The sequence below is a fragment of the Melozone crissalis genome, unplaced genomic scaffold (assembly GCF_028551555.1).
Source record: "Melozone crissalis strain CALT ecotype California unplaced genomic scaffold, PUWL_Pcris_2 ptg000008l_1, whole genome shotgun sequence".
NCBI classification, from domain to species: domain Eukaryota; kingdom Metazoa; phylum Chordata; class Aves; order Passeriformes; family Passerellidae; genus Melozone; species Melozone crissalis.
The window spans coordinates 2,937,873-2,956,766 of NW_026535786.1; the positions used below are offsets into that span (position 1 = coordinate 2,937,873).

Genomic DNA, 18,894 nt, shown 5'->3' on the forward strand with positions numbered 1-18,894 from the left:
GACGAGGTGAGCCCAAACCCACCGACCTGTCCTCTCATTTATACCACCAGGAGGAACTCAGCACCTCATAAAAACTGCTGGTGCCAATACCATCATGCTGGTCACTGCAAAGCCCACAGGCAAAGCCCAGTGAGTGCTGTGGACACTTCACCACTGACTGCCACTATGAGCCATCTTGGGATTATGGTGGCCTTCCTCTTCCCTTGTTGGCATGGGATTTTATGTTAGAGGTGCAGACCTCTTCCTTCAATGGGAAAATATTTACTTCAATCAGATTAGCCAGAAGGAACATTAGTATCTATTGTAGAAAAGTGTAAATCTGGGCAAATTATCAGGGAGCTAATGTCATTAGAGGGTGAGGAAGCTGGAAGATGAATGCTATTTCAGCCCTCCACTCCACCACCTCATGCTGGGACCACACATGCTCTGCTCTGGATTTGAAACCCGTGTTTCACGTTACACATGGGGATAACTTAGCAAAACAGTGCTTGGGATCCTAATTTTCAATTTCCATTCATGGAAGTTGAAGTCCTCAGCCTACCCCATTGCATTGTGCTTTCTATCCTGCCAAGAGGACTAATTATACACAAATACACAAAATAATCACCACTAGAAAGCTGGCAAGAAAAATTTCCTGAACAGCTCTCAACATTTCTCCATGTCAGCTTCATCCTGTAAAATTCTAGATGTACATTTTATAAGTTCTTTACTTGCATTAATTTTTAGTGATGAAGGACTTAGTTGAACGTATCTTAAATTCTCTTCAAGTGCAAACAAAGTATCCTTAAAGTCTTAAAACACTGTTTTACTGCACTACCCTTACATACACCTTTTTAACTAAAGATCTCTAATTAATAACTATTTCTGTGTTCTGCTGGGTCACTGCCATACCCCATTACAGAACAGCTCCCAAAAGACTTCACTGTTGCAGCTCACAGTTGTAATCTCACAGCTTTCTACAGACTCACTCTGACTGTTGTACCTCCACACACTGTGGATATTACACTTGTATTCCAGCTGGGTAGAGGAAAGGGGATGAAGCAAGGAGGCTGCTTCAGTACTTCTCAAACAGGCTTTCTGACTTGTCAGGCTGGGCAAGTGCATCAAAAGTAGACAAGTCTTGAATCTGCTTTGAAATGGAAACTTTAGACAAAAAGATACAGGCACAAGATGACACAGACTCAGTGTAACTCAGATGTGACTCCCACCTTAGCACACATTACATCTGAGTATCAACTTATTTGACCATCTCAATACATCCCAAGCTGATTTTTGCCTTGCTCTGATGCTGCAGAGTGGCAACACGGACATATTTTAAAGACAGTCCTTGCTACTACAAAATGACCACTGCTGGCAGAAGAAAATATATCAAGTTACAGCAGCTGGAGACTAATTTGGCTGCAGGAGATTTCCTGCGAACAAGAGTGGTTCCCATAGCACATCCCTTGCAGCACTTCCAATAATTTCTCTTATGCAGGTTTTCATTTCCCAGTGGTGGCTCTTCACTCACAGCTGTCAATTCCACAGATGCCTTCCAGTGACCATGCCTTTCCTCAGCGAAACCTGAGGGACTTCTTTAGTCTCTTGTCACTCTTGCAGCTCCTGACATGGCAAGTGTGTGGAGGAGCTCTGTCATCTGCCATTCTGGTCACAGGTGTACACCATGGCAGCTGCTGCCAGTCACCCTTGGACCAGCTGATGTACCAGGATGGGGCACAAGAGTCACCTCTCCTGCTCACCTAGATCAAGCTGTATCCCAGCCAACTCCAGCGGCCCAACCTTCCCAAACAGCCATGGCTGTGAGACAGGGGATCAAGAGCAGGATGGGCCCTCATGCTCCAACAGCCTCCCCAGACTGTCAGAAGGAATCTGAAAGGAGGACAGGACCTTGTTGCCAGCTCCAAAGAGCTTTCAGCAGCTGGTATCCACCCCATAATAATAAGCAAAATAAATGAATTTGTATTTACACCAAGCAGCCAAACACGAGAAGGTTTTCCACAGCTTTAATAAATTCTCTACACATCAAATAGGCCCAGGTTGCCAGACATTTCCCTGCAGAAGGGCAGCAGAGCTACTGTCCATCTGTCCATCTGCCCAAGCCTCACTCAGTCCTCTGCAGCTGTGGTTTGATGCTGATAAAGCTGGGCCAAAGGAGGCCTGGAGCAGCAATGCAGATTATTTCCTGATTATTTCCGGTCTGGAAATGGGAACATTTCTTTGCCTGGGATATTTGGGACAGAGATATATGCACAAGTTCATGGCACATGAACTGAACACTCCCACAAAGTGTAAGGCTTTATCAACACACTGCTAAAACTGTCCATGTATCCCACTAACAGATGTGGAGCCATGTGGATGGGCACAATTCGTCTCAGACACCTGGAAAAACAGTGCTCCCACAGTTCAGAAATCCCAAAAAAACACACAGAATTCTCACACTCCATCAAAATATATTTTTCCCAAGATATGAGGATAATAAGCTGCATTGTAAGCTTTCTCTCAGCCCCATGTCCTTGAAACCATCCTCAATCATCCTGCTTCTTCCTTTCCACAGCATCTCTCAGCCTCCTCCTAAGTGTCTCTTCTCTTGCCTGTATGGGCCTATATGCCTCCATCAGTCACTGCTTCACAGCTTTCCTTAAAAAAACCCTTTTCCTTGAAAAAACATCACATAATTATCTTCTAACTAATATGGTGTGAGTATTTTCCAGCCCTGCCTAGCACTCAATTCTTAGAGGCACGTGGCCTGGCTTTGTCGATCATAATTGCAAAGAATAAGATTTTTTTGTCACCTGTAGTCTCCATCTCAGAGCACATGACTGCTCTGCACTGTTGCACTGCTAATGGAAAGCTCTGTGAGGAACTGAGAAATGATCCTTGAACATCCTTCCTTGCCAGATTTCTTTTTCTGGGAGTCTTTCTCAATACTGGAGTTTTACCATAAAAAAAATGCTATGCAGTATTACCAGCCTCAATAATCTTATCTTTCTTCAGCTCGTCACCAGAGTGACTTAAAAATGACAACTTTTAGGAAACTGTGGATGTTGGAGCCTTCCTATATAACTTGGGTCATGTTTCTCATCTGTCTTCCATAAACATAGGGACTAGAAATCTGCTTTTGCTTTCCTAATGAAAATTTAGATTTGCATTTACTAACCTGCATTTACTTAATAACCTGCCACTCTTCGGAATAAAACCAAAACATCACCTTCACAACAAACCTTCTTCTCTTCTTCTAAAATGACAATTTCAATCTCAGTGTATTTAAAGCAGCTAAAACTCAGTTTCCTTCTTCTCAGTTTTTTGCCTGTGCATCCTATTGAAAGACATGAGGAAGATAAAAACTGTGCTTGCAAAAACCCCCAGGTCAGCAATCAGGTGCAGCTGAACGCCAGCCACAGTCTGCCCCAGTGGAAGACTCAGACACACATGAACATCAGGGTATAAATGCAGTCAGCAAAAGAGGATTTCCAAGCAGAACCTTTTATGGACTCTGAGAGGGGTGTTTGTTAGGCAGACACCCTGACATCGAGGTCAGCACTGTGCATGTCCCAGCAGCCCAAAGAACATGACTGAAGAGGACCTGCTTTACATGTGCCCATTTTTCTATTCTTGGAAGCACTCTGCATTGCTTTAGTAACATTTAGCTCGCTGGCCTAGCCAGGAGACACTCCAAGCATCCAGACCTTCTTATGTGACAGGATCCAAAAAGCTATATTTGTTTGTAAGCTGTGAATTGATGGCAGCAATATGCTGAGTGCACAGCACAAAGTTGCACTGCTAGATATTTACCAGCAGAAGCACAGAGCATGTTTATGTACTGGAAAAGAACTCAAACCGAGTCCATCCTGGGGATTTAACTCTTCCTTGTAGCTAACAGCATATGGCAACACTGCCAGGTTGTCTCTACATGAAGAGAGCAGATCCCGGTCTCCAATTTCTACTGAGCAGCTTATCCCATCTGAACTCCTCCCGAGGATGACAAGATTTATACAGCAATGCCATTTACTTAAGAGATCATCCCATTGCATTTGCAGCAGTATCTGCACACCTTTATGCCATTTGCTAATATGGCAAAGCTAATGTGTCATGGAAAAGATCCCTAGATTCTCTTCTGGTTTGTGCACGTGCACCAGCTCTGCTGGTGGGAGCCAGGAGAAGGCTCTCCAGCATTTGGAGCAGCTGCTGGACATTGCAGGGCTGGTGGTGAGACATGTTGAATAGTAATAAACTCTGCAATGGAGGTGGATGGTTCTCCACTGCAGTTGCAGCTCATCTTTCAAGGAAGCTCTCGATGCGATAAAACAGAAGGATGAGCTGTACATAGCAATGAGCTTCACTGGGATTTCAGCTCACAAGATACTGCACAGCTTCCAGGTGACTGAAGATGCTTAAGATACAAAAGAAGCCACACACTGCCACACAGCATCCCGCTGCTCAGGTTGGATAGTCACACACACATCAGTGCATGGCAAGGAAATCAGCAGCACTATGGCCAGTCATTATGGGAGACTGGGAACAGATGCTTCCATAGCAAGAGAAGCTCTTGCTTCTTTGTCACTTTGACAAATCTTTGTCACTTCAGTCCTTGGTAAAAAGCATGGCTGAGCTCTGCTCTTTCTGCTGTTAGTCAAACCATGGCACTGATAACTAGTCAGCAGAGCTCATTCTGAGCTTCTCCCAGCCAAGAGAAGAATCTGGCTTCTCTAAAAAGCATGCATCTTTAGAGATTATCTCTGCAAGCAACACTTCACAATTTCAGATAAATATTTATCAAAAATAAGCTAAGTTGTGTTACCATTAACTCCCACTGCTTGGTTCTGGTGCTCAGAGAGAAAAAACCCTACCCCAAACAATCCAGTCTGCAGCTTAAACAAGATTGCGTGATGAATTAGCTGAGTAAAACCAAGCCACGAGCAGAATAACAATTAATAGCAAAGTATTCACCTCCACTCCACTATGTATACATGTGTGCATGTATATATGCATATATATATATATCTGCATCTTCCAAACAGATCAGCACAGTACTCACTCTGAGTGGCATAAAGGCCCTCTGTTGCCTTATCCTCGTGCCCATCGAAGTCTCGGCTGGCCAGCTGCCTATTGGCTGTCTCCAGTCGTTCTGCGAAAAACAGGAAATACTTCAAGTATAAATATATGTATATAAAATTGTAGGCCAACCAAGAAAATAAGATGCATGCCAGCACTCTGCTGTCTAAGTATAAATAGACTCTCTGAAGGAGGATATTAAAATGGAGGCTGACACATACATAAAAGATGAGGCCTTTGACCTCTTCCATGAAGCTGTGTTATTCAGATTCACAGAAACTGGAAGAAAGTCTCTGCCATTCACAGCTGACATGCCCAGGCAATCATGTCTCACACTACTCAAAATGCACAAGGCATTTGCAATCTGAATTACCCAACTGTGTAAGGAGATGGCTGCTTTCCTCCAGTGAAGAGCTGCCCCTGGTGCAGCAAGACATCCTGGGGAACAGGAGCCCCCAGCCCAGTGACACCACTCCTTGAGGATGCCCTGGGAAAGAAGGCATTTTCTGCAGCCACGGATAGCTTTCCCTGGAAAAGTCCTGCCTTCAGAAACTTTCCCCCTTCAAAAAGACAATGTGTCCCACTTACATCATTGCAAAAAACATAAGTCAGCTTGAAAAAGGCACCTCACTGCAGGAGCAGTGAGTACCCAAGTAGTCCCCATAGGCAACCTGGATGGGCAATAGTTACCCAACATATCCTCCATTTGCTTTCTCAAAAGGATACACCCTCAAATTTAAGTTTTTTAAAAAAGAGATAACCTTTGATACTGGGCTACCGACCTGTGAAGGCATTGATCTTGGAGATTTATGGGTAACACAGCACTGTTCTACATTACAATTTGCTCTTTAGCTCTTTAGGAGTGGACAGGTGTCTCAGTTTGAGACAACAGGATACTGTGACTGGTTGCCTCGCTGTCAAATCCATGTTTTCAAGTGTTAAACACAAAGGCATCATCTGGAGTCAATTCTTACACTTTGCCAGAAGGTATTTTTGCCACCAGGAGGGTGACAGCAGTTTTGTCTAATGCCAATGAGGAAGGCCTTATTTCTCATGATGTGTATTGAAATATTGTGTGAAGCCACTCCTCTAAAGCCTGCTGCTCTGGAGCTTGTTAGTGAAACACCATGTCATCCAAAGGGGGAAAAAAACCACAAGCAACTGTAACGTACCACGGAGATCCCTGTTGAAGTCATGAAGTCTCCTAATTTCTCCTTCAAGTTTGTTTCTCATCGCTTTGTCCAGGGACTCCCTCTTAGTGGTGGTCTTCACCAAACCTTCATAAGCTTCTGAAATCCTCTGAATCTCAATCTCAAACTGAAAGGAGAGAGAGTTCCTGTTAAAGCCCTGCAGGAATGTGTCCCGTTCCAGTGTTTGCCCAGCACATTCCAATAACACAAGGGGTCGGGCAATGTTCATGTCCAGTGTCACGCCAGCCACCAACTCTGCAATGACCGATCTCCCTGGCAGACAACGGCACAAAGGCCCAGCAATGCTGGTGGCTCCTGCACTGGGGACCCCCATAAACACCCTGTGGGGCAGCTCATCATGTCACAACACCCCAGGACACCCCACTGGCAGCTCCCAAAAAAGCTTGAGGTGGGCTAGACTTGATGGAACTGCTTGGTTGCCTTTCGTCTATGACCGAGGTGACTGCTTTAATGCCACCCAAGACGAGAAAAAACAAGAAATGGTATACTTGTGTGGGCTGTATTCTCTCCTAGAAAGGGTGTAGGAGGCAACATTTATTGTTCAACAGGTCCCTGATCCAGATTTTATCTCTGAGTTCTGAATGTCACTAAAAGTATTTTAGACTCAGCTCTGGCCTCCGGTCACTTTTAAACTACTGTGATCCATTGCTTTCCATCCTTGACTGAAGACTGCTTTATACATGAGAAACTCTCTGTAACAAACAGAACCAATTGTTTTGGGTTTTTAATCTTCTTAACTTCACCTTCTTGAAATCTGGCAAACTGCAGGCAAGGTATGCAGAGGAATCCCTTAATGGCGAACTTGCATTTTAAGACCTGAGCCCAGAAGACTGACAGAAGAATAGTCCTGAGTAGAGTTTTGCTGTTCAGCTCAATCCATCCAACTCTTTTAATAACATAATATCATGTTAAGTGATGCAGCTTTGGTTGAATTATTGCTGCAGAGATGATCAATGCTGATGTGGGAATCTGTTCCTGCATGCCTGGCCCTTGTGTTTATGGAGAAAGGCTTGATAATGTGCACAGACTGGAAAACCAAAAGACACACATGGCCTCCCACGTACCTTTCTAAATCTGGTGCTTTTTTGGCCTCTTGAGTCATGGGTGGGACAGATTCATGATTTTTGAAGCCAGGGTGCAAGCTCACCTCCACTTGCTGAAGAGCTAGGTTCCTCTCAGTAAGCTTCAGGCATGATTTTCCAGCTGCAGCACTTGCAGAATGAGAGCTCCAGAGACACTGGAGCTGTCACCCCTCTCTGGGTGTGTAGGAACCCACAGTGAGGCTCCAGCAGCCTGGACCACTCTGTGGAGATACAGCCCGTGGGCAGGCAGCACCTCCAAACCATGCACCAAGGAAAGCCTGGCAGAGCCATGAAGGGGAAACCTGATTACCTTCCCCAATTTCTGCTTCCAGCTTGTTCACAAGCACAAAAGCTGAAACAAGTGGGGAGATTCAGACTAGTCACGAGAAAGACTTTCTTTACTGAGTGGGTGGTCAAACCCTGGAACAGGTTTCCCTAGAGAGATTGTCCATGCCTCCAGCCTTTCAGTGCTTTAGAGGCATATGAACAATGTCCTTAGCAAGATGCTTTAATTTGGTTCTCTCTGAATTGTTCAGGGAGTTGGTGAGCCACTATCTGCAGGAGAAGATGCTTTCTCCAGACAGTCCCTACCACAGTAGAGTAGATTTGCCAGCACAAAAGTGGCTTTCCACAGCCTAACAGCCTGGCCCAATGCAGCTGGTTACCACAAGGGCTCTGCTTGGCCCTCTACATGCTGGTATTTCCCAAAACACATCACCACACCGCCTGCAGCCCTGGAGGTAAAAACTTCCTGTAGCAAGTGCTCCATCAGCACAAAATTAAAGGAGAGCAGAAGAACAGCCATAAATTATGTTGGCGTCTCTCAACAGCTCTGGGATTTCCTTCTCCTTCTTCCATGGAGGAAAAAAAACCAATTTAGCCTTTTCTCTGCCTGGTAGCTCCTGGAGCCAACCCACTCAAACAACCCACACATGTGGCATGGGGAAGAGCCAGCCCAGCCTAGCAATTAAACTTCAGCAGGTAACACTACTCAGAAAAGAGAAAATAATCCAAAAAGCTCAAAATGAAATGCACACAATTCCTCTTCCAATTTTTTTTTAGGTAAGAAAAAAAGGCAACTCATCAAACAGCAGAGGGACTCATATCAGCACCTTGTACGTCTCTAGAAAAATGTCTGTTCACACACAACTGAGAATGTGACAACCCTCAGAAATGAGCTGTTTGTGCAAATGCCCAGGGAGTCCTACAAGTCAGGCTGACTTTCTCCAACTTCTTCCCCTATTCTGTAATGAATAAAAGTGGTGGGAAGGTCGTCCTACCTAGAATAAAATTGTTATCCACAAAGAAGAAGTACTCATTCCTGACCTTTCTACTTGCAACAAGAGGAAAGAGTTTTCACATCCAAAGTACATAATTTACCTCAATCACATTTTCAGAGGCAATGTTTGTGGGAACTGAGGAAGACCTGCCCTGACCTTGTGTTCAAACACGGCAAAAGCAGCATGGGAGGGATATCATGTGTTAGAGATTTGGTTTCCTGAAGAAAGAATGCACTTGAGTTTGTGTTTCACTTTAATACTCCGCTTATATTCCCCCAAAGTCAATGGGACTCAAGTTCACACTTTATTGACTGAAGTAAGACTTCAGCCCATGCTTGAATACCTTTCTGTTGGTGTCTGATGCAATAGACTTGCAGGGCATCCAAGATAAAGAGAGAACCATTTCTGAGGGTGAAAGAAACTAGAATATTTATAGGGCATTACACTTAAATACCTTTTACTGAACAATGCAGCTTTTGTAAAATTAATAGCTGGAATATTTCTTTTTGCCCACAAAGGCCACAGGAAGTCAGCAATAAAGTTTTTGCAGATTTCTTCATGAATACTTAATGTTGCTGCGAAATTTTTTAAACTAAGTTTAGGAAATTCTGGGAATAAACTGAACTCATCTTGTTGCAGAGGAGGCAGAAAGCACAGCAGCCACAAAACACTTGGCCTTTTTCCTAATCTGTTTGAACAGATTGTCACAAATTTCTCCCAAAGCTAAGGAGAAGCCTCTCCCTAAGATGGGACATGGTCTCTGAGAGCTGCTTCTTCTTCTCTGAAGGGCGTCTCCCTGATCCACACAGCATACAAAAAAAAAATGAGCTCCCATATAGACTCCTAAATTCAGAGAGAAAAGACTTGCAGTCTAAGCTCATTTGTGTATAAATGGTGGGAAGACATAAATGAAATAGTAGTACAGGGTCCTAAGTAAGTTATTTGGTCTGAGCTCTTAGGACCCAAAGCCAGCAGATCTGGGGAGCATCTCTGATTTGCTGTCAGTGAGCCTCAGTTTTAAGCAACTTCTACTTCATTAGATACAACTCTTCATCTTCTCACCCCAGGCAGTGTGCAAGACATCACCTTTCTCCACTGGAAAAACCTGCATTTTTACAGAAAAGAGCATGCAGGATCTCTTAGAAAAATGGGTTTCAAGCAAAATCTTTATTAAATGGTTCTTTCAGATAAGGGGACAGTGCTTTTAGAACCAACATGTTCAAATGGATGTCTAACATCAGTTCTTAGAAACTCAAGGAGTAACTGAAAGCCTCTAACGCAACCCAGTTCATCAATTTCATAACAATGGACAACCCCACTGGTGGCTGTTACACTTCCAAAGAGTGTGGAGCACCACACGAGCTTGTTGTGGTGGACGATACTGCCTGGGACAAATAAGAACATGCTCTTCACATGGTTCTCACCTGCATCTCTAACCCCTGTGCAGGTGGTGCAGGACCCTGCTGCACCAGGAACATACTGCCCATGGGAGACTTCCAGGGAAAGCTCCAGTGAGGCCAGCATGGAAGATGGAAGGGGAAAATACCCAGTTGAGAGATATCTGGTGGACTGCTCTGTTTCATCCTAAAGACAGTAGAGCCCACAAGGCTCTACTGTGAGACCACCACGGAGAGGCAGTACTTAGAAATGGCCAGTGGTGCATCCCCACTACAGTGATGCAACTATGAAGAACAGTGTCCAAAGGCAGAAGCACCAAGATGTTATCCTGGCCAGGGATAACCATCCCAATCTCTACACCTACCTTCTGCAGCTTGTCTGCCTTCTCGTAGTAGCCCTCCAGCTCCTGCCGCAGCACGTGGTTCTCCTCGGAGAGCATCTCCACCATCTGCTGCGCCCGCTCCACGATGGCAAAGGCGTCGGGTGTCAGCTGCTGGCCCGGCAGTGTCGGGGTCTGGGCAGCCACGGGGGCCGGCAGCGGGGGCAAGGAGCCTGGGAGCAGAGGGCCAGCGGTGGCCTGCGAGGACATGGGGCTGTGCTGCTGGGCCGGCGGCGGCGGGAAGGGTGGCGGGCATTGTCGGCTGTGGGAAAACACACATGGGGGAAGTGTCAGAGCCGCACGCCCTCGAAATGCTTATGGGAGCTTTCACCTAGTGACTGCATGGTTTATTAATAGTGTTCTAACTGGAAAGTCACGACTCCTAAATGCCAACAATAGCAGCAGAGACTGGGTAAATTGCCTTCTTGCCTGCTCTTGACAGTGACGTACACGTCTGGTATGAGCGCATAAAGGAAGCACCGACTCAAAACCAGCATTTTTGCCTAGGTGTGCAGCTAATACTTCAGCAGCCACCAGCCTCTTCCTGCCTCCCCTTCCCACCAACACCATGGCTGAGAAGCATAAGCTGGCAGGCTTGAAGAAAACACAAAGGATGCATTACTCACCCTTCGAACACCACTCCCTGCCCAGAGCAAGACCAGTAGATCAGCTGAGTTGGGAGGCAAGAGGAAGTGATGTGAGCAAAACAGCATCCCTGAGTGGCTATAGCAAGTAGAAGAGGAAGTGCTGCTGCAGAACTGCTGGAGGCAGCCCCATTCAATCACAGTGAGCCATGAAAGCTATCTTCCAGTGGGAGACCTCATTGTGTCACTCCCCCATTAAGGGCATCTATCACTCACCAGACTCATATCAGGGAAAAATAAGCAGTGAGCTGGTAGTGGATCTGCTCGTGAGCTAGGCTTGCTGTCAGCAGGCAGCTCTTTAATACACCCAAATCATAATTTGCAGTGGCTGGAAGATAATCCAGAAGGATGTCTCAGCAGTGAGGGTAAGGCTGGAGCTGACAGCCAGCTGGGATCAGAGTCCCTCACCCAACCCATCTCCATCCCTCCCTCCACTGCACAGGGAGCCCTCAAAGCCTCGGCCATGGGAAGCAGTCCCAGGCAAAATCGCACTGTGCACAGGCTGAGCCACTTCTCAGCCCTGGTGCCAAAGTTCTGAAATTTCTACACTGATCTTGTTAAAGAGACTCACCCTAGACCACGTGGTACCTCAGGCCCAGTTTGGCTGGAAAAAATGTTGGCTGCTGGACCCCACCTGCAGTCTGCAATCAAGCACCTTCTGGATTTGTATTTTAATGTAACCACAAGCTATTAGGCTTGCTGTGGATACCATTACCTTTATTTCTGTACTCTACACAAGCACAAAACATAATGAATGCACATATTTACCCCACTGGCCCTCAAAGAACCATGAATGCTTTTTCTTAGACAGTCAATTTTGTGCTATATAAGTACATAGTAATTATGGTTACTGTTGTCTTCAGCACCTACACAGCTTCTCAAAATAGGATTTTCAAAAGCCTTCAGTGTTGGCCTAATTCTACTGACAATAACCCACCACTTTGTTTGACTGCAGCAGAACAAAGCTGAAAAGTGAAGGCAATTTTAAAATCCTGCCCTAGAAAATGAACAGCACTGCTCTAACAAACTTGTCCCTGCCAAGCCACACGGCAGCAAAGAAAGCCAGCAATTCAGCCTTAATCTTCTGTCCAAACTAGTGAAAGCAAATCTGCAGGCCCTCAGACACAGCACACACACAGTCCCACACTCTCACCCCAGCTTTGTCCAATGCATCCACTCTGGCACAGAAAGGTACAGAAATGGAGGAAACACTGAACACAAGTACACTGCTAACAGAAGTACAGACCAGCATCCCTGGGAAGAAGATCCCAGCAGAGCTTCATGCAGCCAGCAGTGAGGAAAGCTGTGCTGAGCTCAGTCTGACATTGAGATGGCTTTGACCTGCCTAGCACAGACATGCTCTAAGGCTGTGTCTCTCCTGTAAATTAAACATCCACGGAGGTGGCTCATGAGCACAGGAAAGGGGCCATTTTCCCTGGCAGCTCCCAGGGCAGAAGGGTTTGCTCTCAGTCCCAGGCATATAAGTTCTCTGGCAGAGGTGCAGGCTAATAACTAAGAAGCTAGATGTCTACTGAAAGAGGATAAAAGACAGGAAGCCAGGGAGGTGCTGTATGGAGGTGCTGTATGACACTTCACAACAAAACACACAGGAATGAATAGAATCACAGTATGGCTTGGGTTGGAAATGATCTTTAAAAGCCATCTAGTCCAACCACCCTGCCACAGGCTCAGGCACCTTCCACTACATAAGGCTTCTCGGGGTTCCAACCAACCGGGCCTTGAACACTTCCCATGACAGAGCATCCAGAACTTCTCTGGGCAACCTCTTGCAGTGCCTCACCACCCTCAGCATAAAAACTTGCTTCCTTATGTCTAATCTAAATCTACCCTCTTCCAGTTCAAAGCTATCTCCTTTTATCCCATCTCTACAGGCCTTGGTAGAACTGTCCTGCTCCAGCTTTCTTATAAGTCCTCATTAGGTTTTAGAAGGCTGCAGTAAGATCTCTCTGGAGCCTTCTCTTCTCCAGGCTGAACAAATCCAACTCTCAGTCTGTCTTCACAGAAGAGGTGCTCCAGCCCTCTGATCATGGGCATAGTTCTCACACCATCCCCACAGTCCCCTTTTCCTTCTGGTGCTCCAGTGTGCAAACCTGGCAAGGGACCCGATGCCTATTGTGGGACTTGAATAATCTTTTGCTCAAAAATCTGAACAATAAATAACATCATGAGTGAGGGATGTCACTCCCAGTGCAAAAGATGCTCCACAAGTGAATGTGAACTCAGACAAGCATGCAACACCTCATCAGTGCTGCTGACAGCCAGTTTGTGCTCACATATTTTACCACAGCAATTAATTCAGTTAAATGTGAGCTTGTTTGTCTTTACCAAAAGAAAAGGCACCACTGGTTTTGTGAAAGTAAAAACCCAACTGTGTGGATACAGTTACACTCCTACAAAGACACTTAGCAGAAAATTTGGAAGATTTGCTGCAGATACAGATTTTCTCACTTCTTCATGGGAATAGCGTAGAGCAATAGAATTAAATTGATCTCTGAATCTAAACCAGTGGAGATACAGCAATCTTTCTTTTTCATTATGAAGCACAGCAATCTTTGTCCATAGATACACCCTTTAGACCCTTGCATGAACTTTTGACACTGTACTTTCGGGAAATCTTAGCCTTTCATCAATTTCATCTTTTCTTGTCACTTTAGTCTGTCTAGCTTTACACTACAGAGGAAGGAAAGACCACCGAGATCTCTATTTTCTTGAACTGCAAATGATTTTCTGAGCTACTAAAGATTTACACCCTGTAGCAGCTGCCAGCCACCAGAGTCTCAGCAGCCATGGTCACAGGAGAGATTCTCCAGTGTTTTCCAGCTCAGAAACTGAACAGGTACAACTGACTTTATATCTCTTGAAGCACAGCTATTCAATAAAATTAATGTTTCTAACTTTCTTTTTACTTGTTTAATCTGTCCTAATTTAGTTCTGACTTAGCCAACTGCAAAATCTCTGAGTACATACGTAATAAAATAAACACAGCAATTCACATTAACAAATCAGCATTTGCAAAAATAGGAATGTTATAAGAGCAGCTTAGCTCCTATCCAAATTCTCATGTAAAGCTCCAAAGAAACGCAGCAATCAGGATTATCCTGAGGTCCTTTGGGCTTAGTAAAGAATGACATTCTCACAATGCTTTTACTGTATTCTAAATGTTGCTCTTACTCTGCATTAGAGCAGGTTAAAATCTTTCAGCCAAATATTCTAGTTAACAGTCATCCTTCTTAAAAGCATGCAGCAGTGGAACATTATGAGTTTTAGCTATCTCTGCAATATTTCAGCTACATTTCTATTAAAAACATATTTTCTGTTGGCATTATTGTAGATGTAGGGCCCCCATAAGCTTCTGCAATGTATTGTAAAGAAGGGAAAAGAGAAAAAAATTAAGGAAAACAGCTTTTTCAATTAAGAGCACCAGCAGGGCATGAGGTTTTTTCAAGGGCTGCTGTGCAGGGGTCACCAAGCACTCTCTTTCTTTTCAGAGATACAGCATGCGTAATAGCTTACTATCTATAGCTTGCAATACAATGTCTTCAGCAAAATACTTGACAATGGACCTCACTTTCATAAGAAATTCCTCAAGATGTTGGGGCTGCCCAAGCCCCCAAATTTAGGCAACGTCTTAATAGTCCTCTTATACTGGACCACCTGGGAGTAAGAATTACCAAGACAGAGAAATTTGGGGAGAATTTGTAACTTTATGTAGAAATAAAAAACCTGGAAAGGAAAATTAATGATAAAGTCCACTTGCTGTTGATGACCAGGAAATCATAAATACAACAGAGTTGTTGTTGGATACAGCAGTGCAGTATTAGTAAATGAAAATGCCTGTAAATGTTCTGGAAAGGAAATTCCACCTCAGCTAGCTACAGGTACAGTGAAGCTCTCCTCTCTTCAGGGATGGAAAGGGGCCAGTAGAGGAAGGACTTTGTTTCCAACACACCGTGGCATTTACATTCATAATTAAAATGCCCTCCTCTAACCTATTTAGCTCATCTTTCTCTGAATGCTGTGCCTTCCTTTGCTTCTAGGGCAGACTGGCCTATTTCATCCTTCAAAGACTCTCCCAAGGAACTTCATCTCACAACTTCAGGCATCTTCTGTGGATGCTCTGGATGAGTCAGCGATGAGAATAAGGCGTTTCTAGGGTGCAGTTCTTTGAAGTTGCCTCAGGCTTTTACCTTACAATGAGAGTAAAAAAAGTGTGTGAAATGTGCTTATTCCTGCCCATTGACTGGGAGCCTTCAGCCAGGATACTAACCTCAGACCAGGTGTCTACCTGATTTCATTATGATTTCAGCAGTCACAAAGTAGACTTCAAACACTATTCTGTCTCACTGAGAATAACATGGAAGAAACAGTATTATGACCATGAAGGAAAAAAACAGGATCATGGCTGTCGGATTCTCGGCTGTTTAGATGGTCTGGAAAGGCCCGGGGTGGCCTTGGGCAGCCCGCGCTTCAAAGGACGAGAAGGGACTTCAGATCTTTTCTCGGTCTCGGTGTTTATTAATTGTTTATCTAAAAGATTTTCTCTTGGCCTGACAGAGTTCTGCTCAGCTGTCAGCCATGGGCACACTCTGAGCCCCTGGGGCGGTCACCTATCTTTATACTTGGAGTTACGTATACAATATTTATCATTTTTCCCCAATACCTTCTATCCTTATTAACCAGTGCACTTTTAGTAAGGACCAATCCCCAAGTGCCAACATCACCACAGAAGATGGAGGCCAAGAAGAAGAAGAAGAAGGAGAGGGGCACACCCCAATTCCTCCATCTTACTTCTTTAGACCCCCCTGTACAGAAATCTTAAACCCTGTGTCTCACACTCCAATTAACTTATCCCTTCACCATTCACCCCAGTGAAATCCTCCTATCCTCATACTGATGTCATCTCCTGTGTAGGATCAAAGTCCAGCCACCAGACATTTCTGGCAACATTCCAGGACTCCCGAGCCCCCCAAGGGTGGTCTCGGTCACTCTGCACCTCAGTCCTGAGAGGCTGAGATCCCACACATGGCAAAGTCAGGAAAGCCAGTCTGATGGTCATGGTGCAAGGAAACACAATTATAGATCCATCACTAAATGGTGACACAGAAAGAAACGGGAGAACATTTGCCAAAGCCCAGACATGACCCTCATAGATGTAATCAGCAATAGTTGCAGTGTTTGTTTCAAAAAACACTCTGCAGACTTGGACTCACATCTCTTGAATTCACTGTTTTGTTGGTGATATTTGTTAGTTCTGGAAAGACTTGGCCCAGCTTCTTTGGCACAATTATGTGAAGATTCTCAGGGCAAAATGATAATCTAAAAAGACATCTGTATCAAACACACCCTTGATAGTAGAGAGGGACAGGATACTGTGTTTCCTCACAGAGATGCACACTCAGAACAGATCCACACTCAGAACAGATTCTCAGCATAAAGAAAAGATGCCTTCCTGAACCTCTGCACTTCTAGAGGAACCACTTCTAGAGCTGGGATAATAATAGAAAAGGGTAAGGAGAAATGACAGGGCATCATCCAAGCTGTGGAAATTGCCTAATTTCACTTTCATTTATTTTAATGTAAGGCATATTAGACCAGAAGGAAAGGATACAAAGCAAAGCTCTTCTGCAGGCTGTCAGATGGAAGTGTAGCCTCCAACCCACGCTCATGCTTGGGCTATCCTTGCCAGAGAAAAGCCAGGACAAGTCAGTTTGGGTGAACATCCTTCAGCTTGTCCACAGTGCCAGCAAACCCGCCCGCCTGGGCTGTCTCAGGGAAGAAAACGAGCTCCTTGTGTCCTGACAGCAGCCACAGACATGGCTGAATCGGTAACTATCAACAGGTTGTCTGAAAACAGCAGTAGTATGTGTGGGGGAATAAATACACAAATACTGGAGAAGCAGCAGACTATTTCGGCAATTAATTATAGACTTCTACATCCTGGCAGGGTGGAATTTTATGAGGCACATAAAAAATGGGATGTATTTAAGAACAGCCCAGATTTATTCTTTTCATTGATTCTGCATGCTGATTTTGAAAATGCATGGATTAAATCAGAATGAAAAGGTGCCTGCACGATTGTCTTCTGCACGTACCAAAAATTAATTCCCCTCAGTAAGAGGCAGAGTTTCCAGTTCAAGGCTTCATTTGCATTATACACACTTTTTATTAATAGTGCAGATAAAGAAATCATTCTGAATATAAGACACCAGGATCTGACAAGAGCCACTGGGATCAATGAAGAGGATTCATTGCACTGAGTGATCTGGATCACAGTTTAAGCACGACAGGGAGATACAATATCGACTTGAGCTGGTCCAACTTCATCCATCCAGGAATAAATACAGCAAGCTAAAGTGAAAGGGTGGAAAATACTGTCCTGGGCTGTGACAACTCTCACATGCCTGACTGGGTAACAAGCTGTATGGGGAGATCCCAGGGTGCCAACTGCAAGTGTTAATGAGCTATGTAAACAAGGAACACGAGTCAAATCAGAGGTGTTACTACACCTGATTAGTCTCTGGTCCAGCTGGTACTGAACCAGTGTTCAGGTTGGTTTTCCACAGTGAAAAAAAGGAATTTTGACAATAGTGAAACAAGTACAGGGCTCTGGGCTCCATCTGTTAAATGTATTAAAGGAATGATAGCACAGGTCTCTTCACTGTATTTGACAAAGATTTTGCAAAATCCCTGGTAACTAGAAAACACAGGCTGAAACTAAAATGGAGATCTCTGCCAGAGATGGCAATTAGCTAGTGGAACAAGGCTATAAAATCCGTGATGGATTCTCCAGATGGAGATTGTTATACTCACCAGGACTGAATGTTTCACAAACTGGAATTAATTCATGGAATCGTGCAAAAAACTAAATTAGATTAGTTCCAAGCCCTTTTACCTAACAAGCTGTGACTTTCTGAACCTACACCTAAGAAAAGTTAGCAAAGACACCATTCAATAATGGCTGCACATCTAGGAAAGGAAACCTTTTCTAAAGATTATTATACTTGGCTAACTTAAAGCATTCAGAAGTTGTGAGTCAGGGCCCCAAGCATCAAGCAACTGGCTTAAAAATACTGACATTTTAAAAGTAAAAAATACTGGTTCATTTTTATTTGCCTTCTAGTTGTTTTGTCCTTTAAGATTCAAGGTTCAAATTCTGGTCTGCAACTGTGATGTCCATAAAACAGAAGTCACTAAATCTAATTTATAAAAATGCTGAGACTACAACATCATATTACTCTAGGATTTCTTCAGTACAACACCAAGTAATAATCTTGAAATTTACAATAAATTTCAAGATTTCACCCCAATGATTATAAAGGCAATGTCTCCTTTAAAACCAGTCATGTGCAAAAAAAAAGTCAAACCAAAAAAAGAAATTAAGCAGCAGCTACAGTTACTCCATAATCCTTCAACAGCTCCTGGCCAGCATTAGTCCATTTCCAGCCACATTTCCCTTGTCAAAGAAGGACAGTGGGGAAGTGGGGGTTCAGTGGCCCTTTAAGTCTTTTCCATCCCTGGTACCTTTATCTGGATCAATGCTTTATCTGAGTGAGTGCTTTATCTGGATCAATGCTCTCTGTGTTTCTCCTATTTTGTGGAACACAGAAGACACTCACATGGTCACTGTCCAGAGGATGAACCTGCACTGATGGATGGACTGGGGAACTCGTATGACCAAGACAGGGAAGGAGATGCTTGGGTTCATGAGATTCCCATCTGACCATAAGCAAAGTTCTGTTTCCATCAGCTTCTTTCCCAGACACTCCTGATGAGATGAAAGCTCAAATTCCTTACCTCACTTGTTCCTGTAACAAAAAAACCAGCCTC

The 18,894-nt window shown here is 44.3% G+C and overlaps 1 protein-coding gene across 2 annotated transcripts in view; it reads right to left on the reverse strand.

Moving 5' to 3' along the window:
- Positions 1-18,894, reverse strand: part of AMOTL1 (angiomotin like 1) — a 72,158-nt gene that overhangs the window by 17,146 nt on the left and 36,118 nt on the right. For both annotated transcript variants that reach the window (XM_054269873.1, XM_054269874.1), the window contains 3 exons: positions 10,388-10,664; positions 6,225-6,369; positions 5,036-5,125 (listed from right to left, as the gene is read on the reverse strand). In XM_054269873.1, the coding sequence (XP_054125848.1) occupies positions 5,036-5,125; positions 6,225-6,369; positions 10,388-10,664 (512 nt within the window). The remainder of the gene's footprint in view (positions 1-5,035; positions 5,126-6,224; positions 6,370-10,387; positions 10,665-18,894) is intronic.